General features: G+C 35.3%; 1 protein-coding gene across 1 annotated transcript in view; it reads left to right on the forward strand.

The window, feature by feature from the left end:
- The window catches only part of ANOS1 (anosmin 1), a 120,973-nt gene extending 109,392 nt beyond the window's left edge, over positions 1-11,581 (forward strand). The window contains exons 10-14 of the mRNA XM_057389829.1: positions 554-648; positions 2,849-3,020; positions 3,517-3,737; positions 5,335-5,476; positions 6,161-11,581. Of these exons, the coding sequence (XP_057245812.1) occupies positions 554-648; positions 2,849-3,020; positions 3,517-3,737; positions 5,335-5,476; positions 6,161-6,219 (689 nt within the window). The 3' untranslated portion in view covers positions 6,220-11,581. The remainder of the gene's footprint in view (positions 1-553; positions 649-2,848; positions 3,021-3,516; positions 3,738-5,334; positions 5,477-6,160) is intronic.
- The last annotated feature ends 12,494 nt before the right edge of the window (positions 11,582-24,075 follow it).

Below are 24,075 nucleotides of genomic sequence, written 5' to 3' on the forward strand. Positions count from 1 at the left end.
ATGAGAGTAAACTTAAGCCTTTGGTATTACTCATGAGAGGCAAGACTAGAATTTTATTTGGACAGATACTGAACAGATTTTATGGTGTATTCTGAAAGAAGAAAGCTCAGGGATTTACAGGCATTTTCACATATCTTCAAGCACAGATTTCTCAAGCAGTGCCAGGCAGCAGTATTGCAATGCTCTAGCAATTTAAACAGTCCAGCAATTGACACAAAGTCAGTCCCATTATTTGCAGGATGATTTGAAGTAGAAACATTGAGATTCTTTTTCTTAATGCTCAATTTTTTATTTTTTTTAATGTAAGCAGTATGTGGTAACATATCTGAAAATGCAGTATCACTATTTTAAATTTTATCTCCATTGTCTGATACAAGGTTTAAATTACATTGGTATGTAATATTTTCTCCATTAAATTAAAGATTGCTTAGGTACAAGTGAAGAATTGGCAACTCTACAGTACTTAAAACTCCTGTTTATCCAGAGAAGCCAGAAAAGGTTGCAATGGTGAAAATATAATAGATATATTTTCCTCTCTTTTTATATCATTTAGATATCAGCATGAATCAATTCCAAGTCCACTGGTTACCGGAGTCCTGTGCACACAATGACACCAAAGGACTTAGGAAAGTAACAGAGCTGACTTATGTAAGTGTCCACTCTCCTTCTGCTTGACCCTGAGTAGTTTCTAGGCAGCAAGACAAATGCTGGTCCTGTAACATGACATAATATGTGTTATACCCTGTTTCATTGATCAGTAAGGATGTTTTCTTTTTTATGTTCCTTTKTGGCAAAACACAAAAATTATGTATCTGGACTGTGTTTGGGTTGCTTGGTTTTTTTAAATCCACACTAGGCTAAAATACTTTATTTGTTTTTGTTGTTATTTAGRAAATGAGACCACGCAAACTTGTTAACAATGTCCTTATATATTTCTACAGCATATAGAACATGGAGCTTTATCTACAATTAATAATATGGGACCTTAGCATAGTGCAAATCCTGGACAGTAATAATAGTAATTAATAAACCAGRTTTTGTTTTATATGTGCAGGTGAGTTTTACAACCCTGAGGAGAATAATAGATATGAAAAGAAGAACTGTAGGTGACAAATACTAAATGTTAAATCTGGGAGTCAGACAGATATCAGATAGAGAGAACAGCTCCATCTAAGTACAYGTCAGTCCAAATATATATTACAGTGGCAGCACTTCATACTCAATTTGTAGGCAATTTAGTGTCATCTGTCTCTGTAACACATTATTTGAACAACAGAGTAATGTGATTGGTGCATCACAATTGATTTAGTGTGTTATGGAGAATGGACAAAATCTCAATTCACTTTTCCTTCTTACCCTGATCTGTACTACCCCATCAATTCAGGGGAGTTAATGGCATGTACAAGAGTAAATCAAAAGATGTAATTTCTCACACAGTATTACTAGCCTGTAAGATTTACTGCTTCATGGGGTCAGCAGAGCAAATATTAGAGGCTGATTAAAAAAAAATTATTTTGACATAATGTTATGATCATTCCCAATATTTCAATATATGCACATTGGAGATAGGAGGAAAAACTTAATATTAAAGAAGTTTATTTCCACTAGAGGTCAGGAAAGACTGTTTGGACATCTGTCCAAATGCATTGTGGGATTAATGAACTTATTTCCTTTAATAATTTTATGGTAATTCATGCAATCTACTCTGTGAAACTGAGTTTATTTTGAGAAAGAAACTAACTACAAGCAAACAGATGAAGGGTGATGTACCAAAAGTTTAGAACTGGTTTTGAATAGGTCARGGAGGGTAGAGGCCTTATGCTTTCAGTGTTGAGCCTTTAGGCCCTGTCAGGATAAATAAAAATAGTCCTGTCACAATCCTAAAGAGACATCAAACCTGTTGGACCGCTCTCCTGGCAGGTGGAAGTCAGGGAGTCAAGTCCAGTCTCAGCCCAATCTGTATGTCCAATYGAAAATGACCTTCCAAGTGAAGGTTAGACTAATTTGCAATTAGAAAAGAGGGAATTATGGAGAAGAACATGGAAAATTAGTGATTCTGAAGGGAATTAAAGATCTAAAAGGTAGTAAAAGACTTTTGACCTTAGCCACTAAAGTATTTTTAGAGATTTTTCCAGAATAAAAACTAACCAACCATTTTTTTTCCATGTAAAATTTGTGCTAAATTTTCAGAGTGTAATTTTCAAAAGTACTTCAGACAATAGTAAGAGTTTATCAGGACACTTTCACTTTGTGTAAAGTTTTCTTCTCCACTCATTGTCCTTAAACAGAGACTTTGTGCTTTGTATTTAACTATGGAGTTTTTCTTCCTGATAAGAATATAGAAGTACTTAATGTACTGAAGTGGAAAAATATGCATCTATAATGCCATGCTGAACTTTAAATGTGCTTTTAAAAAGTTAAACATAGATGAAGCCTGTCATTTACAGCAGCTTAACTCAGCTTTCTTACATTTATTTAATTCGATTAGCATTTATATCCTCACATTGCTACCCCCACTGCCATCATTCAGGGAGACTGTTCTAAATATTGGAATTCAGTTGCTTTGATGCAGTTTGTCAAAGGAACTGTGTAGAATGGAAGGACATATTGAAATACCATGCTAATATATTTTACTACTGAAAATAATCATAACACTGACAAAATTTGCTTTTTTCTCTGAGTTAAAACCACCACATTGGCATGTGTTAAACATCCAAGAAAATATATTTTTGAGAAAACTTTTCATCTTTTGCCAAAATTATTTTTCAATTTGTTCGTATTTTTCTTTTCTTCTTTTCCCCTTGGGCTCTATTTGCAGCATGTGATCTTTTTGTTTTTCTTATTGTAGGAAAACTACATTATTCTGAAGGACCTGTCATTTTCGTGCAAATACAAAGTAACTGTTCTGCCTGCAAAATCTAAAGGTCGTTTTAAGGCTGAGAGTGCTTTCTTTGTTACCCCACCTTGCWCTGCATTTAAAGACAAAAAACACAAGCACATTAATTGTCCTGCAGAAGGAGGTAAGGCATCATCTGGAGAACTACCGAATAATTCCAAATGCTTTTATAGTCACCCAAAGAGAGTCTTTAAAGGCAGTTCTAGAACAGGAAATCAAAGGTTCAGAACAAATAAAAATATGACTAATGCTTATGTGAAAATCAATAGAAATGCAGAGGTGTTTAGATTTTGGCTGGTATTTTATTTGTCAATTTTTTGTCAATTAAGTGTGGTTTTAGTGGACATACAATAACATTTATGACCTTTTTTTTTGTAAGGAAGAACGTATTTATTATAAAATAATGTACCAATTGTATTTATTATAATGGTAGATGATAARTGTAAACATGATTATAGTGGCATGATGCATCTTTTCAGTGTTTAGCTGCAGATGCAAGCTGCTTTTTCAGTTTAATTTTTTTTAGGTTAATTTTGCTCTCAACAATAAATTTATGTTATTAAAGATTATCTATCAAAGTTTAGCTTATCTTTTTTTTGTTTTGCTTTCCAAATTTACAGTGCCAGTTCTACCCAAAGTGTTGGCCAAACCYGAGAATCTGTCTGCGTCCTTCATTGTTCAGGAAGGGAACATCACTGGCCATTTTTCCTGGAAGATATCTAAGGCAGACCTTCACCAGCCCATGACAGGGTTTCAGGTCACTTGGGCAGAAGTGACCACAGAGAGTCGGCAGAACAGTTTGCCCAACAGCATCATTTCACAGTCGCAGATACTGCCAGCAGTAAGTTGTTTGTTATTTTCTTTTACCAGCGGCTCCCTAAATGTGTGTGTGTGTCTGGGGCTCCCTTGAAATGTTTAGTGGTGATGCAGGTCAAACACTCTGGCTCTGCAGGTAAGTTGGAGCAGGAAGTGTGTAATTTTTCCTCCTTGATGGAGATACAAAGCATAGTGACTATTCTTTATGACACATCAAATATTTTAATATTCAAAATTTTCAAATTAGCAACCTTTGTGTGAAAAGTGCCTGAAGGGAAGAAAATATCATCTGTGTAGCAACATACAGTTCTTATTTTCTTTTCATGATCAGACAGTTCAATTTAGCTAATCCTCTAGTTTTGCTAGATTATTTAGTGTTCAAGTTGAGGAATTTAAGAGAATATTCTGTTCCTTTCAGTCAATCGTTGTTCTGGGAAAAAAAAATCATGTTCCCCTCGACCAACATGCACCATAATATGATGGACAAATAATTTTAAGGGGAGCTAAATTTCACTGTTTATTGACAGAGGATTACAATTTTTATTCTTCCCCTTATTTACTCTTAAGATGGCCTTTGCTATTTCAGTTTCTCCTCTGCAGAGGCAGGTGAAGACACCTTCATTCAAACTCTGCTGCCAGCATCAACAGACCATGACATATTGATTTAYTTTGGTTTCCATCTTCATTTTTCAGGAGCAGGCATATATTTTATCTAGAATTTCTGTTCCTTTTTTTGGTCCAGTTAGATCTGAAAKACACATAAAGTTTTATTTAAAACACTCCTTTTTATTGTGTTATGCTTTAGTTTTTTATATCTGTGTTCACTACTGTAGAATTCCAACAGTCCCATTCCCAGGATTGGCCCTGGAATAAGATGAGTGATTTGTTACAGCTTRAAGCAGATGATGCTTTGATTTATAATTCTGATTTTAATTTAGATTAATGACTCCTGATTCCTTAATATCTGTAGTCTTTAGCCAGATACATTCCCATCTGGAAGTTTTTCTATAAAATTACTTTGAAATTATTTTGCACAAATCTAAGTGACCACAAAAAGTATGGAGCAGTGAAACTCGAATCCATCATGCCATAAATGGTCTTAAGAGCAGAACACAGATTCTTATGGTGTAACTGGTACAAATCTGAAATTAATGTGGTCACCCTTTTTTTCAATAGCTGCAGAAGTGGCCCCAGGCCAGCCACTACTTAAATTACCAATCAGTAGAATTCACATGCAAATCCAAAATAAAAACAAATTTGTGTAATGAACATGTTTGTTACAAAGAATGGTTAGAAAGTTACATTTTTATTCATTTTTTAGTGATRAGCACATCACTAAAGTGTTGAGCAAACATCTCTGTAACAACTTGAACCTTGTCCCCATGAAACCATAGCATTATGGTTAAAAATATGTCTGTTCAAAGGGAATAACAAGCAAAAAATTCMAAATAAACTCTCTCAACAAAGTGATGCATAGATTAAATCCTTTTAACGGAATTCTAAGAAAATCATTTGTGGGTGCTGACAGTGACAGAACCTGTTTAAACCACTGACGTGTGTGAGTAGAACAGCTGTTTTATTTCTACACATTGTGAGGATTCAAGTGTTTTATCTGTTTTCAGGACCATTATGTCCTCACCGTGCCCAACCTGAGGCCATCGATGCTGTACCGTCTGGAAGTTCAGGTGCTGACGACCGGCGGGGAAGGGCCAGCGACGATTAAATCCTTCCGAACACCCGACCTCCCTCCCTTTTCACCCCACAGTAAGTGCTACACTCTTCTGACACGCGGTGCTGACTTGTTACACAACTTCAATCTTCCACACGTAAAGGGTTTTTCCAAGCCTTAGTGTTTTTACTGATTCCAGTACAATAGCATTCCATGATCTTCAGATGTGTGACAATAGTGGCTTTTCTCTGCCAAAACTGTTCATCAGCAATGATGAAAGCAAATACAGTCTTTCTCTCACTCAGTTTCTGCAGTATAATATTTGCCATTCATTGCAGCCACAGCCTTTTGGCTCATGCCTATATCATTTGGGGTTCAAAGTTGGTCTGTGCTGCAGGTGCTGTCTGGAGCATTACAGAGCTTTCAAGATCAGTTTTYTCTGGGTTCACTCAGTCCAGCCTGGCTAGAGCCTGATCATATTTCTAAGCAATGCAAACCTGTTAATGGCCATTTCCAACACTTCATGTGTTTCTCAAAATTAAGGTCAGTGCTGCAAAGCCAAGTAAAGAATACAATTAATTAGTTCAAAAGTCATCTGCTTGAATATTTTTGTCCTATCACAGGCCCACTAAAGTTGCCTGTACTGAGCATGCACATAKTTGTCAGCACAGGCACTGCACTTGCAGACTCTTGGTCTGCAAACTCTTTCAGTCTGGATAAATGTTGGCATTACATATCCAGGGTTTTATGTGTGCATAATTTCCTGTTCTTTTTTTTAGGGCCTCATCTGAAACAACATCATCCACATCACTACAAGCCACCCCCAGAGAAATATTAGACTGTTTCAGATGATTATACAGATAACTGAGGGAAAAAAAAACTGAGCTCCCCAATGAGGGCTGGGTAACAGCCCATCTGTTGGAGCAGTGAACCCAGGTTTCCAGTGAAAGTTGCCATCCTGTACGGTCTGTATCTACTTCTCTGTAGTTTAGCCATGAAGAATTATATTTGCACCACGACCAGGGTGAATCCTACAGCAAGTATCATTTCAGTACCAGCACTGTTCAACAAACTGAAGATTGCATCCAACTCAATGCCTGTGAGAATATTGGAATTGTGTTCATTATAATGTTTTCATATTCTGTGTTTAAAGTAGGTTGAAACGGTGCRGTGTATACAACTTTTTCTCTTACTGTATTCAATGTTACTCTTTTCAAGGTCCTGTGATGTATACATACTTTTAAAAGAGGCCATGTTCTCATCAGTGAATTTAAATTATCTGTTTTACTTAAAGCCCTAYCTGTGTTCAATTTAAGCCCTAGTGTATTTTGCTACTAAAGAATATCACCACGTGCCAGAAATAAGGACATAGGTAAAATAAATACCAGTAGCAGAAACTCTAAAATAGCCAGTTTTTAATAACTGCAGTGTCACCATGGAGGAGGAGGATGATACCAGATGTACTACCCATCTGGTCTAAAGTGGAAATGTTCTATCATGTAGGACTTCTATTAATATAATTAAAGATATTAATAGTTAAAGAATATACAGGGTAGAAATACCATTGCAGAGAAACAAATGGCAATTAATAGAATAGTTTAAAATTCATGGCAATAAATGCAATTAATCAATAGGTACTGGAAGAATAAGTTTTAAGATCTCACAATTTTTTAATATATACTATTTAAAGGTAAAATATTATCATGAATATAAACACCAGTTTTCTAGTTAAAAATCTGAATAGTTAAACTGAAATTCTGGGGCACATTTGTTATTCAAGTAGCTGTAGGGCTACTTTTTGGCTTTGAATTTTGATGCACATATTTCTTTTCCCTGTGGATCTTTAGAACAGAAGGATGGATGTATTGGCTCTATTTTGCTGTTCTGCTTACAGAAGAGTTATGTGACAATATTCTGGCATCTGGAAAACATTGGCTTATAGTTTATTTGAATTCATTTTTCAAATTTAGACAGAAGGGTGCCCTTTTTAACCATAAGGGAATTAATGTTGCCTTATTGTGCAATATAAACTGTCTAGAATAATTTGTCACACAGAGACACATGTCTCAATAGTAAACAGAAACTGCTTGGATTTATTATTGAGAGGGTGGAAAGTATCTGCCAATAGACATCCATACAAATACCCATAATCAGCTCTTARTGTTCAAGATGTTCAAAGCACTCCTGAATTCTTTGGCACCATTTCCATTGCTCCTTGAATCATCACAAGTGGCTAACGTACCTTAAAACTTGGGTCCAACTTATCAAAGTGGCCACTTTTTCTACCAGCAGATGCTACAGACTCWCCTGTGCTTCATATTTTTCTGGGATATTCAGTAAGAGTAGCTCAGACGTTGGTGGTAAATGTATTTTCCTTGTCTTGATGACAAACTGTTTTGTGAAAAAGCAAATATGAAGAARTAATCTGAAACCGAGGGTCAGAGCTATGTTTATCATATTGGGATGTTCATGAAATATTCAGTTTGTCTATACTGAAGTTGATAGCATTAATACTGCAGGTGGAGAAGGAAACTGTTAATTTCCGATCTGATTTTTTAACTTGCTCATTACAATTTTTGTGCATTTTTACATTCAGTTTTAAAGGGCTCTTTTCCATTCTATTTTGCATGTTGTCTTTTTTGATACTCATTTAGTGACCAGGAATTTTCCCAGACTTTTTGTATTTCTACATGATTTGGGCCTTTAACAATATCTTTAAGTATGTTAAAGTCTATGGYGCTTTTAATTCCTTCCTCTATTTTCCAAAATATATTAGCAAATTAGCAGATGAAGTCTTCTTCAAAAAAAACCTGTAGTATAGAGATTTGTTTTCAGTTTTGTCAGAAGGCCAAAGTCTGAGAGATTTTTGTCAGGGTGGAGATGTTTCTTGTGTGTGTTTTTACAAAGAAAACAAAATTTGAATTGGCCGTTTGGATGGCACAGGGGGTAGATGAATATAGAACTGATCTTTGTGGTGTTTGTTGGATCATCAGCATCAGGGAAAATAGTTACTTCTGGCTTCTCTGAAGAAGTCTGTGCAAGCCTTTCAATCACAGTCTGTTCTGGTTGTGCTGCATCAGATCTACAGTGACCTGATTATTGTTAATGAAATTACATTTCACTCGGAGTGGCACTGTAAATCATGGAACACAGATGTTGGTCTTTGTTGATGCCAAACCACTGGAGATAAGCARGAACTGTGAGCCCTGGGTTGTGACACCCTCATGCTTCTGAGACCAATCCAAACTGATGCTGTTTGCTGATGCCATTCTCTCTGAAGCATTTGTCTCTTCAAAGTAACAGGCTCCTTTTGAAGAACATCGAGAGTTTTTCCCTTCTGGAGTAGGTTGATCAAAACCAAAAGTTGATGAAGTAGAAGTGTATTGATCCAGTATATATAGAGTCCACTAAGATGTAAATTATTTTTTTTCCTTCTACAAACGATCTTAACAACTCGCCTTTCAAGTATTAAAAATACAGAGTTAACAAAGCTCATGAATGGATATTAAATTCCCAGCTGTGAGGGATTTCCTGATTATTTTTTTTTTAAATTTAGCAGTGCAGATTTGAAATTTTTAGTGCCTGATACTAAAGCTTTCTTTGCTGAATCGTACAGGGTATAGTCCTAATTTGCTASTCTTAGCCACATTAAACATTTAAGTCAGCAATAGAGTTGCAGTTTGCTGCTTAATTCATTAGCTAAAAAATTATTTTCTCTAATGATGTTTGTAATTCAGAGTTAATATTGGGATGATATTAGAGATATTGGGATGTTTTAAGATACTCTGCACCTTCACACTAATGTATTATTTGCTATGTACAATTCTGATGGATTTGTCAGTTGAATTCAGAATGCGTTTTGTTTATTTGTTAAAAGAAAATGATAAGATTATGCTATTTTTGCTAACTGCTTTGTGAAGTGGATGTCTTTTCATTGTGTTTTTAGTTTAAGAAGAAAATGGTTTGTTCTCATTATATCTTTTTTTTTGACCATTTTTGAGTTGTTCATAGAGCAGAAGAAAATAAGACAGAACTTGTGCTGTGTCATTCATATGTAACAACTTGAATATTCATTAAGAATACAGCACACAGACAATAAATAAGAAGTCTGATTTTTTGAATGCTGAAGATCCTTAACTTAGTGGCTTCAGAAAGGGCTGAGGACATGGTGTGGCAATGCTGACATTGACATTAATATTTGGGGTGGTCACACACAAAGTCATTGCTAATGTGGATGGGAATTTTACCATTGGTATTACCAGAACTGTGTAGAAATCTTAATACTGATTCAATTTATTTCACAAGTCTTTCATTTCCACGCTCCCAGCTGGAGTCAGGGAGAGTTTCAAATAAGCAGGTCCTGATTCAGGAAGGTTGGCACAAAGGAAGCCAGTGGGATGGAATTAAACCTGTGCAGTTAGAATGAGCTTTAGTGATGCTTCAAATCAAGCATGGATGTCAAAGTTTGCTTGAACACTGTCTTAAATCAGGGCCTTGTAAAACAAAGTGGGGGAACCAGACAGTTCTAAATTCTGTGTACAACACCATGAAAACTTTTATTTTTGTTTGTGTATATGTAAATGTCATAGTGATATTGACTTATTTATTAATTCATTTTCTTATACTATGTGCCAAGTATGTTCCTACCTTTTTGATCAGTACCTGTGAACATCAATTACTAAAAATRATGTTATGCAAACTTGTGCATTTTAACCAGGAATATGATACTAATAAGCTGTTGCATGTAGTTTTCAATAATTAAGAAAACCCTTTATTTAAAAAATGTAAATGGATACCTGCAGATGTTGATGATTATATATGGGTTTGCATGCCAAAACTCATTGTTCAGTTGTGGGCATGAAATGTAACGACTGTATTACCTCTACTGATATATTAGTAAGGTACAATTTGCAAAGTAATTAACAGAGCTCTATATGTAAAATTTTTCCTTTTTACTTAATTATATTGTAGTAGAGGTAACAGAACTGCTTCTCTGTTACCCAAATTGGCTGTAGAAATTAACAGTCATTTAAAGTCAATATTTATTTATGTATGTAATACAAAAAGATTGGTCTTATGTGTTTGTCCTGTTATTTAGAGAAAAAAAATACACTTGTAAAAACATTTTGTAAAAAAATGTAAATGTAAATAGAGTCTGATTTCTTTTACTCACTATTTTCATGTTTAGAATTTGTACATACTGTTTATGTAATAAACTATCCTACATCGAAATATTGCTACATTATCTCCTCCATACAGAATTTAGAATTTTGTTTTTCTTGAGTTGAAGAGATAGAACCATGTAAGAAAAATTAGTGTCCAATACCAAATACCTTTGCTTCATCTAAATTTCATTGCATAAGAAGTCATGCCATTTTATCCCCTCTTTACTACAGCATTTTGTTTTCTTTAGATAGTCATCAAAATAATCTGAAAATAAATTTAAATATCATTTGAGTTATTCACATTGTAAACCAATATTGAMGGTAAAAAGTCAGAACTGGTGCTTTCTCTATTCTAACTGGATGGTTCACAGTGCAGATTTGTTCATCCTTTTSTTATGCTGGCTGAAATTCATTCAGCTTCAGGATCTTTTCCACTGGCCTGATCCTGCAACCCAAGATTTTCATGATTGAAATTCAGGGCAAATATATGTATGCACCAAATTTGGAGTATTTTCTGTTTTAAAGTGTGGTATAGTTTAAATTCTGTATTTTTAACTAATATAAATATCTATCTTAGTACAMATACTTAACTGTTTCAAATTTTCATAGATGCACTATTATTCTCAGGTGCACTAACCTTGGTTTGAAGATGCACCTTTGGGTAACTCTTGTCTTACCTGTTAAACTTTTTTTTTTTTTTTTTAACTTGATCAAAACTTTCAAAATTTCCTGGTATTTCTGTCTCATTGGAATAACTACTTACATTTCTTTTTACATAAATGAATCATATTTAGAAAAACCCCTACAGTTAAATTTCTGTGCAAGTTGGACTATTTCTATAATATTTGCCATTATGGTTCAGTAAACCCAGATAATAATATATCACCTGAAGATGTGAATGGATAAGTTGTCAAAATAAATGCTTGAAGTGTTCTCTACACTGTAATTCAGAATAGCCATTCATTTTTTCTTTCCACATCTTCAAAGAAATGTTTTATTCAACATTGAATTAAAAGACACAGTGACTGGATTAAATAAAGCATATGAATAAAGCAAATTTGCTCTATATCAAAAAGTATTCATCACTTTGGGGTCGGGTTTTGCGGCTTGTGGTTCTGTAAAACCTGGCTTTTTTGCACCTAACACCAGAATACACTCGAAAGATTCCATTGCATAAAAAAAATTAATGTAATGAAAGCTTTTTCAAGTGCAAAACCCAACCGACCAACCAAACACACCCTCTATTTCTGTTTTCTGAYGACAGGTATTGTATTGTCATTGTGTGAATCCATGCCACCCTCCTTGAGGACAGCCCTGGGCCAGAGCAGTGGCTGTCAGCCCCTCGGTGGCAGTGCAGCCCTGGGAGGGTGAAGGAAGCACCAGGGAGAGCAGTGAGGATGTGAGCTCTGAAACAGAGCCAAGGAGTGAATTGCTGTGTCCCCTTCACGTGGTGCTCAATGTCCTTCTCGCTTCTGCTCAAGGTGCTGGCAGCAGCACAGATGAATATTTCATACACACCCTGCTCTGAGCATTACTGAGAGTGCTGTGTGGCACAGAAACTAAGGAATTTATGAATGCTTTCCGTACCCAGCTCCTTACCTGTGCTGGTGATTTATTCATGTTACTCATAATAATCTGTGTTCAGCAGGTCTGTTCCTTCTCAATGGAAGATCAACTTTGGAAACAGTAAACTCTCATTTTTCAGGAGAGTTAGGCAAATATGCTGCACACAAATAGCCCTTTTTATTTGTGTGCAGATATATTTGTACAGCAAATAGAACTTGCTTGTCTTTTACACGAGCTGTCCATATATGTGTAATGGGTTCAAAATTTCAGTGTTTAAAAGTAACTCAGGCTTTGCTGATTAATAATGATTTGTCAACACTTTTATCATATTTTTATATCTTATTTAGAAATTTTATTTTATTTAAATGGTTCAGGCTGAACTGTGGTAGTTTGAGAAGCTGAAATTTCCATGCTGTCATTTTATGAGTCAAAGGTAGAGGAGGTACTGGGGACAGAAGAGCATTGGTGGCACAAAAAGAATCTGCTCCTCTGATGGATTAATTTCGTTGCCGGCACCCAATTCCTCGTATTGATTTCAATATTCGTAGTTATCTGCAAACATGCAGATTAGTTATTTAAATTTCTGTTCTGAGACGTGCTTGAAATAGAATATTTGCTTGAAATAGAAATATTTCAGACTTTCAGTGAATGTGCCTGCAAGCCAAGGTAGGTTGAACTATAACCATAAAACAGAATTTTACTAGAAAAAGAATTTTACAAGAAAAAGAAAATTGGGTGAGTGCTAATTGTTCTTTCAGAGAACTTAGGGACAACTGTTATTTTTGCTTGATGTTTATTGAATCATACTGTAGACAAAGAARATCCATACACATGTTTCCCGTGCTTTGAGGGAAATCTCTCTTGTCACAAGGGAYAGCATTTAACTGTTGAAAGTGCTTTATGAATGGCTGAGCCACCAGAGGTTTACAGTAGATTTACACTAGTGAATAAACCCGGGTTTGTTTTTTTCATTTGTCTGAAGATAGTGTTAATTTCTCTTGTCTTTTAACCTGAACTTGAAAGGGGTTTTAGATTTCCTTTATAATGGATCTCTGTTCATTACTTTTGTTGTAAAGGGCTTGTCTCAGTTGCTATTCTTCCTTGTGTGTGACACACTGAAGGCACACTGATGTTTCTTTACACTGCTTATTGCTGTAAAGATTTTGGTTTATGATACTTTTCCAACAGAAAAGAAAGTAGCTTTTTAAAATATGTGGAACCAATAGCAATTTTTATTTCAAAATTTTATATACAGTTGTTGGGAAACTATGAGGTAACAGTATAATCAGTGTTTTCATTAGCTCYAGAATTTATCTAGGAGACTTGCTTTCTTAGCTAACCTCAAAATCTGTAGAACATCTCTGTCACAGTTGATGGTTTGCTCAGAGCCTTGTCCTTTCATGTTTTGGAGATAATGAAGAATGGGGATTCTGCATCCTCATTAATGACTTGTGGAACAACAGTAAGGCAAACAATCACATCTTAAATATCAAGGAAATTGTTTGGGGAAAAAAAACCACGTGGCATAAACAACTTCAATTGTGTTACAGGCCTGTCAAATTACAAAGAAATTGAAAAATATTCTTTTGAAGCAGAAGTTTATATGTTTTTTATTCTTAATATGTTTGTGATTAAATACTTTGTACACTGCCCCTGGGAAAGCAAAGCTAAGAGAAAATTAAGCCTGCAGCTTCTCAATATTTTTTTTTCACACAGTAGTTACYTGTTGAGTCCTGAGAAATGAAAGCCTGATCAGCCATATTTCCAGAGAATTTGTACGGTTGCTTAAGTTGCAAAACTGAATGAATAAGGATTCATGTGATGTTTGACAACACTATTCAATGAATTGTTCAGTATTGAAAACATTGTAATGAGGCAAAGAGTGAAAAAAAAATATTCAAAGAACCTWATTTTTCCTTTGCATATTGCCTAGACATAAGGAACTTATGGAAATATATAAAGAATGAAATGACAAATTCAGTTAGAAACTTGGAGAGAACATTTCTGCAAATTCTAAGGTGTCAGTCTGTGAAATGTGTTTTTCATGTGTCATGGGAATTAAAAAAAAAACACCTGTACAATGTTTGGAAGCCTTTATTGAAACATTTCAGTGAGACTGGACATTTTTTGGATAGTTCAGTTATTGTATCACTGTTAATACATTTTAATGCTGTTAAGAAATGTGTATCTGGCTTAGCAAAGCAATGACCAACATCAGCTCTGTGAGGCCCCACCACCTTGCCAATTCAGTAATGACTGCTGCTCTGGTGTTTCCATGTTCTTTAACCAGATGAGCAGAAAGAATGGAAAAAATGCATAAGCAAAAGGCATGAAATAAGACTTGTTTCATGGTTTTAGGTCATTATTGCCAGATTTAGGCCAAGCTTCCAATTACTTTTAATCATCTCCTTCCCAATGACTGTGATTTTGTTAGGGGTTTCAGATTTTGGAATCCGATTAGTGCTGAGTTTGTTGAAGGCACACGCCTCCCCTGCGTCACTGAGGTAGACTTTGCACTAAACACGGCCACTCATTTGTCCCCAGGGCTACTGAGCACCGTCCGTGACCACTCCATCTGGTTCCAGGGATCATCTCTTGTAAAGTCTCTTTACAAATCAGTCACCTCTGCCCTTAAATCCATTTTAAATTTAATAGTAGCACTGCCAGATTTGAAACCAACAAACCAAACTTCCCTATCATTGTTGACTTTGAAAACAGATCCTAGGTTAGGTGAAGCACTTATCCTTTATTTGGTATTTTTCTAATTCTTTCCTTTTGAGAGACAGTCCTTCTGACTTTTCCTTTACTCATTCTGCATGTTGACAACTTCTGTTGTCTAAACCTCTCCTCTCTGCTGTGTTCTGCCTTGCCCCTAAGAGCCATATTTCTGCCATGAGAATTCCACTCTTCAAGAACACATTTTTAAGGGTTCCTTGTTTCTTTAGGGAGCTTGCTTTTGCTTTTTGATGACTGCTGTTCCCCTCTTTTTCCATTGGAGATCTCGAATTTTTCCTGATTTGGACAGTAATGCTTCTCCATTAGTCATTTAAGACAAAACACAATAGCTACTTTTTTAAAAGAAAGATGTTTTCTTAAATTCCAGTTACAAAATATTCTGTCATTTGTACCTCAGTCTGAAAATATTCCATTTCTTTTTTATGTGTCAATTCAACAAATTTTTTGCTCTAGAATTAAAACAAGAAACATGTTCACAGCAGCAAATCAGTAAGTCACAAAAAAATTGATTGGATATTATACTAGGCTTTCCTTGAAATGTTTCTAAAGGATGACATTGTCTATGGCAATGCACTGCGTGTGTATGGGTTCATTTCACTGTAAACTTGGACTATGGTACATTTCATCCATTCTATGGTACATTTCATTGTTTTTGGTAAAATAATCACTGGGGTTACCAAACTCATATATGCTTTCAAAAGTCCAAGACTTTTCTAAAGAGAAAAAAAAAATATGTGATTTTATTTTGTTTGAGTGTTTTTCAGTTTAATTTACATTCTGGTTTCTTGAAAATCATTATTTATGTTTTTGAGCCTTTTTTTCCCCCTGTAAATAGAAAAGTTATAATTTTACAAGAGTGATGAAAATGGAGGGAGAGAGGTTGGAAGAGAAGAATGTGAAATTCTCATGTAGTTAAGATTTTTAAGGATTAAGTTGAATGAGGAACACCAAGTAACACCACTTTTGTGATGAGATTATAAGATTTGTCAATGGCAGTGGTGATGAGCCTGACAATGGGACCCATCTGTTGGCATGACTTGACGTTGTGGGAGGCATGTTTGCTCTGAGGAACCCAAATCCTTGGTGATAYTGAAATATTGCCAAGGCTCCTCCAACTCTCTGGACACTCCCCTGTGCTTATATGTTCAATGTGGGTGTTAATAACACTACTGGGAATGAGACTATGCAGATTAAAAGCTACTGTGAGGATCTGGAATGGGGAGGTGAAAGGGTCAGGAGCTCAGGTGGCTTTTTGGTTAATTCTGCTGATCAAAGGTCAAGGCTGAGGGACAGATGTGACATGGAGATAAATATGGCAGTGAACAGATGGTGCTGCCAGCAGAACGTCAGCTGCCTTGACTGTGGAATAATGTTCCACAAAGAAGAACTGCACCCCTCTCACACCAGTTTACTGATTTATTGGGACAGGTTCACAAAACCYACCAGATTGGTGTGAACTATTCTGCCCTTAAGAAAAGGCTAAATATTGGCAAAAAAATAAGTATTTGCCATAAGGTCAGAAAAGGGACAAAAAAAAAGAAAATGGTGGGTTGGTTAACAAATATATTTGATAGCGCAGGGATTATCTAGGAGGAACCAGAGGCTTTATTACAYGAGCAACATTTTGCTGCAAGTGGCATTTGGTTGATTAAAAACTTCTTGGATGATTGATGTATCATAGCATTATTAATTGAAGGGTCCAGTTTGTTCAGAAAAGGAAAGCAGAAGACAAATGCAGAAGCAGGATGATGAATATCTAATGGACTCAAATTTAAGTATTTGGAAAGTATTTTGTATTAGTAAGAAAATAAAGCACTAGAGAACCTGGCCTGAAGAGATTCTATGTGGTTTCCAGGGCTTAAGAGACACTTAAATAAACTTCAGCCCTAAGCATTATTCATTTTGCTTTCAGGAATGTGAATACTAAAAGGAATGTTAAAAAGCCTCAGCCAGCATTAAATATATTTATGAAGGCTTCTACTTCATTCCTGAAAGAGAAAAACTTGTTTTCAGGAGAGGTGGATATCTGGGTGGGTGCAGCACAAGTGAAATGGACAGTGAGAAAAGTCTCCAAGAAGTGCCATGGAGCTCATGGAGCTCATGCAATTTGCCAGTCTGTTAATGTTTCCCTAATACTCATGTAGTGGTTGCTACATGTCATCATTCCAAAGATTAAACTTTTTTATTCCATTAATCATCTCCATTTTCAATTTAGCCATATTACACTGATTCATTTTACACTGAGGTTTAGTTTTCACTGTAAAGCAGTAAAGCTATCATATCGGTGTTTCCAGGCAGTGGACCACCATTTCTCAGTCCAGTATTCAAGCAAATCACTGTGCCTACTTCAATTAGAAAAAAAAAAAAATGAATGCAGCTAAATACCCTGCCTGAAAGAAGCTTTCCCAGTTCTTCATCTCATAAATGCTTATATATTTTTTTTCTGAAAAATTTTACTGCATCCTTCAAGAAACCACAAAGTTATTCTCATTGGTGCCCAAAGGACCTGTTGGGGGAATGGCAGRATGGAAAGCACAATTTGCCAAATTTGGAGTGATAATTAATTAGTGGAAAATGATGATAGATAACTTTATATTGAATTTAACATGGGCAAGACTGGAACACAATGTAAAACAAATTCTGAAAATTGATATTTTTAAGATGAATATCAAATGCTTTAGAACTGGCACCAGGAAAAAAAATATAGCTCTAATATATTTCTAAACTGGATGAAGGTAACTGCAGAATTAGCYCTTCTTTAAGGATTAAAATCAATTATTCTCTTCAATTTTCCATTTTTTATTACTATTTGAAACAAAGAAGCTGTTACTGCTAGATCAAAAATTATTAATTTGCAMCATGAGTTGCTTATTCTATTTAGAACTTGAACTTCTAGCTCTTGATACACTATTATACTTATTAGAAAATAYGTGAAGCAATACATCGTTCTAACAACACTGTTACTAATGCAAGATTGCTTCTGATTGCTTTTATAAAGGGTCTTATTTTTAAGAGGACTGCTGTTAAAATTGGAAARGGCTAATAGGATCACATTACTTTTAAGAGCAGTTCGTTTGACTTCAGTGACTATAGAGTGCTTATGTTAAACTGCTTCATAGTAAGAAATGGAGCTCTCAAGAAGAACCTGTTGTACATATTGTAGCTTTTAATTTTTTTTTTTTTGCTAGCATCATTATTGCACTGGTGTAACACAAGACTGAGAGGTTTGTTTGGTGTTTTATTAGATCCAAATATAATTTTACATATATAAATATCTAGACATATTTCTTRCGTCCATGAGTAATCCTAATAATAAATTAATAAATCCTAGCCTTAGTCAACTCTGAGTTTTACCATACTTTCCCAGGAATGTTATCTAAGCTGGTCATGGTATATTTTCACTTGTTTTGAAGGAAAGTTATGACTGAGAGATGAAAGGTACCAGATGTATTTTAAAAACTGTTTATCACCTCAGAATGYAAAGCTGACATTGCAGGAGGGCATACATTATTTGTTAAGGGTAAGAAAATTTTTAATAAATTAAGTAAAGCTTTGGGAAAAAAAAGTTAGGCTGCTTTAATTTTGATGGTTTTTAATAGAYAAATACAGTAGAAGAGGAAAAAGTATTGATTAAATAGAAAAAGGCCACATAAAAAGTCAAATATTTGGAAAGGTGTATATTCACTGCATGTTTGCACTTATTAATCACCTAGAAATATTGCCACTTGAGTAAAGGTCAGTATTGACTAGAATTTTCCATCATTACTAAATAATTCTTCATGCTTCATCACTTTTGGGTAGTTTATTTCTGCCGGGTCTGTATATAACATTTGCCTTAACCCTTTTTGTTGTATGGGAAAAGCTGTACATTTCCATGTCCTTTAGGGTACACTGACAGAAATGGATATACCCTCAGCCCAGTACATTCTTACTGCACAGGATTAAACAGAAATGCTGCCAGACACTTCTCCTGTCAGCAGGCAAACTCAGCCTGTTTCTGAGAGCTAGAGAAATTTGGGTTGCATTCAAAGCATCAATTGTACTGTATAAACTTTAGCAAATAAATCATTGGATTTTGCTGTTTCCTGATTTTTGCCCTACTGAAATATAGATAACAGCAATTTTTGRTTATTATTTAGTTAATAAATTTGTCTGACTAGAGATTTATTTTTACCTGAAATCCTGTACTTCATCAATAAATATATTCTTAATCTCCTATGTGTTTATTTKGTAGGGAATAAGTAAAGGCAGGGAATTTCAAAAGAAAAATATTCACTCCCTACTCTAGAATTTCTGACTTTATTGGATATGTAAAAGAAAACCCATACCTTAGTTTAATAAGGTAATTAAAGCCTGCTGCTAGGACAAGCAAACTATATTACAAGATAAATTATTTCTTCTGGTCATCTTTTCTTTCTCTCCTGCTTGCCGAGTCCCCTCCCAGCTTTCTCCACCAATCCTTCTGTTATGGATACAGTACAGCTGTGTCCTCTCCAGTGGTGTATCTTCAGRAGGAGAAAGAAGTAGATGTTCTCACAGAATTACACATGTATGAAGAAAATGTGCAACCCTAAACTCTTTTCTCTGAGCAGCAATGGCTWGAAAATCAACCAGACCACAGCATGTTTGAGGATCTTGGATTGATTAGATTTTTATGTGGTATAATTGTGTTTGAAACAAGAAAATAAAAACAAGAGTGGCATTGTTTATTCAGAAATTTAATAGACATGTGGCTAGTCCACAAAATTTTGCTCCRAGTCCTGATTTAACTTTTACATAATGTCACAGATATTTAAAACTCTTTCAGTTCTGCTGCTTGATGTGGAAGTCAAATGCTTGGGATGCCAAGGGCTTTATTAATCTCCTCACAGCTACTAGAGCATCTCAGAGTTTGTGTAGACATATTCATTCCTTTAATAATGCTCATAATATTCACTGTTACCTACAGTAATGCGAGGAAGATAGAACTGTATTTTACATCAGAGTTTGGCACAGAGTGGGATTTTTTCTGTCCAGCCAAAGAGGAGAGCAAGCATACCTGGGCTAAACATCTAAAACTACACCTAAACTGGATAAAAAAGATAAAAAAGGATGAAAAGATAAAAAATAGGAAACATCCTTCTTGCTGTGACATGATCAGGAAAGATCTCTATTATGGATTTGTATTCTTATCAGAAATCAGAAAGGCAAGAGAAATATGAATCTACATATGGGGAACAGTGTTTTTTTATGACAGTCATCCCTCAAGGTCAAGAACAAATTAACAAGTTCATCTTTCATTCCACAAGACAAGAGCACTGACATTGAAATCCTTAAAATTGAGCTTGCAATCTGAGAARATACAGTGCCATTTCCTTTTAGCCAGTAGCATCAAAGATGCAATCAATAAATTCACTCTGTAGCAGCCTCCCTATACTAAAAAACTGTCTTGAGGCAAATAGTATTACTTCAGTCCTATATAATTCAAAGCTCCTTGAACTGGATTTCTTTGAAGATAAAAGACTGCCTTCTCAGCTMCAGTAAATCAACATAGCCATTTTGACTCCTAGGTGCTACCAATTAAAGTGTATTTTTGCAAGACTCCATTATCCTCTTGCTCAATAGTGACTTTAATAATGGTTTATTTGGGCTCTACTGGTTTATGCTATCTAGTCACACCAYAAAGAGTGAGGCAGTTCTTTTCCTCCCAGGTATTACTTTCCTTGGTGAAGGTCATCAGCTACAAATTAATTTTATTGTAAAGTTGTTTTATAGGAACTGATTCTCACAAATCCTCGCTGGGACTGCACTGCTATGCTGCTGTTACATTATTTCAGTCCTAGCAGGGCTGTTTTGCAGTTGGCTCTGGTTGGCTGAATTGCATTACCTTAATTGGGAAGTATTCTTGGTTTTTCTCTTTCCATGCTGAAAGAGTTGGCATACCACCACATTCCTCACAAACCAAACTTTTCCACAGCAGGCAGTTTCTCTGAATATATTTTTTTAATCTTTCCTAAGACTGAAATCAACATAATGAGAAGGAATGTGAGGGAGGAGAATAAAGGTTTATTAAACAAGAACCTTTGACTACCTCATGTTCTTTCATTTCAGATTTTTCAGTGACCCAGGATGGGTCAGCTTCATTAGAGCAAGCAGACAGCTTAGGTCACAGGACAAAAAAATAGTGAAATTTACTGACAGATAGTTTGGAGAAAAAATACTCAGAATTTCCCAATTTTTCTTTATAGTCAATGTASTCATGATGCAAAAGGATTAACTTCTTGTCCATATTTTTTCCGGTCTGAATTATGTCCTCATAAAAGATTATGGCATAAACTGTTCCCTAGGTAGGACCCAAGAAGGTTACACCATAATTTTCATCTTAAAAAATAAAAAAAAAGGCTGAACTCTTCAGGAAAGGTGAAATTATGAAAAACATATAATATTGGACTTGAAGACATGTTTATTCAGTAATAATATACATATTTTGAAAGTGTGTTCATAAAGAGTTTGAATTTTTCAAAGAAAAGTTGTGCATATTTAGCWTTGCAATGGAATAGAAAATAGGAATAGTCAATAATACAAAATACTCCCAGTATTGAAGACTTTGCATATTCCAAAATATTATAAAATAATCTAATAGTTCTAGTATGTGATATTGAAGTTATCACATATTCTGAGCCTTCTAATATTCTCATTCATCTACCAAATACACAGTAGAATTAATATCCATTCATAAAATGATTATAAACAACACTCACATTTGCCAAGATATTATATAATTCTCCTTGCAAGGAGAATTAATTATTTTCCAACTTGAGTTTTATCCATACAAATTCAAAGGCAGTTAGATGAAATCAGAGTCTAAGCAGTGGTCTTTTCAGATTTCTATGTGCATAATCATGRCTAAACTCTGCTGTGATGATAATGCTTTACTTAGCTTGAAGTTTCATTGCTTCATTTATTTAATTGATTTGAGGGGCATGCAAATGGTAATAGCATTCCTGATAATCTTGGCATTATGCAATTATCCCAAAGCTGCAACAGATTAACTTCTGACTCAGATCCTGCAGCTGATAACATGAAAGCCTAATTCAAAGCAAAGTAAGGAACTGTGAAAAGCTTTTATGGTTGTTACACCTAAATATATATCTCTGTGTAAGTTAATAAATACATATGAAAATGTTGTTTATCACCAACAACACACTTGATTCTATATTCCTACACCAGACTGATTTACATTTCACMCTTTTAAAAATGGAGACTGAGAGGAAGTAATCACTTCAGGTAACTTTTTTCTTTGACAGTAAATAAACTTATGAACAAACCAACAWAAAGAACTCTCCTTCCACAATTCATGTGAGCACAGACATATTTTTAAGTGATATATAATTGTGCAGCAAGCAGATGGAAACAGCAAACACATGGAAACAATTGGAAAAATGGCTTGAAAAAAAGGCAATAAATAGAGAGTTAGCACTACTAACAGTGCAAACAAGGTGAAAGAGATGGTCATGGGGTGTATTCAAGGAATCAGGGCAGAGATGAGCAAACAAAACTAAAAGCAAAAAAAAAATCAACTTCCACTAGTTAGGAGTTAAATAGAGGAAGCAACTCTGAAATAATTTACTGAAAAGAGGGGTAAAGGTAGCATGAGCAGGGAGACACATTAAATAATCTGAAACAGAGAAGGTTATGATATATATGCTTCTCCCACAACACATCACATATTTTAAAATAAATGTCAAGGTTAGGTGAGAGGCAAATTAAGCATGTTTATTGCCCTGGCCTCAAGGTAGATGATCTAATGGCATGAGAAGAGTCAATATTGTCATTATAGAGCAGAATAGCAAAGATGTGCCCAAAGAATAGATTTTTTGTTCTCATCTTCAAAGAAATTGAAGCCTTACTTGTTCAAAACAGCAGTAATGTAAGAGTAAAAGACTGCTTTTCACTTAATGTCAAATATTCAAAAAGATGTGCAAAAAAAAGGAAGAAAAATACAACAAAAAGCTCTGACTGCAGTCGGTTTCACATTGCTGGGAAAGTCGTATTCTGATGTTATCATGAAATGAGAACAGCAGGTGTGTAACTATGACCACATTTTATTTGTAACAAACAAAGGGTGGTGAAAGATGGGAGCAGAACAGCACCAAAAGCRGGGCAGAGGAGGAGAGGGATTCAAACAGCAGTGGTTTAATAGGATATTGAGAAGGGAGGGCACTAAAAGAAACACAAGCATAAGGGCAGATAATTTAAACCCTATCTTATAAACGCCCTGCTTTTCAAATCCTTGATTATTACACCAACTWAGCAATGTGTACAACTTTTAAAAAATAATCAAATTATTCCATTAGTAAGCACACATGCATGGGTGGGGTGAGGCAAATGCACAACTCTGACAGTGATAATCCCTGTGTTGCTACAGCTGTTTTCTGGGTAGAACCTCCCAAAAGGCTTTTTTTTTCCATCCATCTATTAAAAACACAGATGCCAGGACCTCAGTGGTGTTCCAACACTGGCTTCTCTGGAATGCAGAGAAAATTGTGAGTTATTCCTACAGAGAGTTTCATTTCTTCACACAACTATAAGAATGGTGCAAAGCACTGGCTTTTTGTTTTTTTTGGTTTTGTGTGTGTCTGTGTGTATCTGYGTGTGAGGGGGAATTCAGAAGCTTTGCAATCATGAGAAACSAGAGATCTCTCAGAATACAGTTAGACCTCCCAAGAATTTCCAGAAAACTACCATTAACCTAAAACATTAACTTCCTTCATTTCTTAAAAGCATCCCTTACTTCCCCAGCGTGTGTTTACATTATCCCACTGAGTTGCTTCTTCTTTCCTGTTGTAACTTTCTGTGGTTAACARTGCTACTGAGAGTATTGTCCTGTGCACTTAAAAACTCTGGCCTAAGCTTTTACCACAAATGAGCAAGCTTTTCCTTTTTGCCCTAAGCACCAGCAGAGTTTTCATTCTTTGAGAGTTCTTGTATGTGTGAAATAGAGCAGTCTTTAGTAAGGGCAAACAGGGCCACGGAATTTGAGAAACCCCACTGATAATTTAATGCTTATGGAAAGAACAAAAAATTTGGCTCCCCAGTGATCTTTCCTTTCAAGTTGCAGGGAAAGTATCTGTCTGAGTGTCTACCTTTTGTGGGGATATAAATAACAGTGTTGGTTAAATTCATTGATTTGTCACATATGCACACACCAAGTGTTGGGTAAAGCCAGCAAACAACTGCAACCACAG

This window comes from Malurus melanocephalus, unplaced genomic scaffold, assembly GCF_030028575.1.
Source record: "Malurus melanocephalus ecotype Western Australia unplaced genomic scaffold, MMel_1.1 scaffold_1, whole genome shotgun sequence".
In the NCBI taxonomy this organism is placed as follows: Eukaryota; Metazoa; Chordata; class Aves; order Passeriformes; family Maluridae; genus Malurus; species Malurus melanocephalus.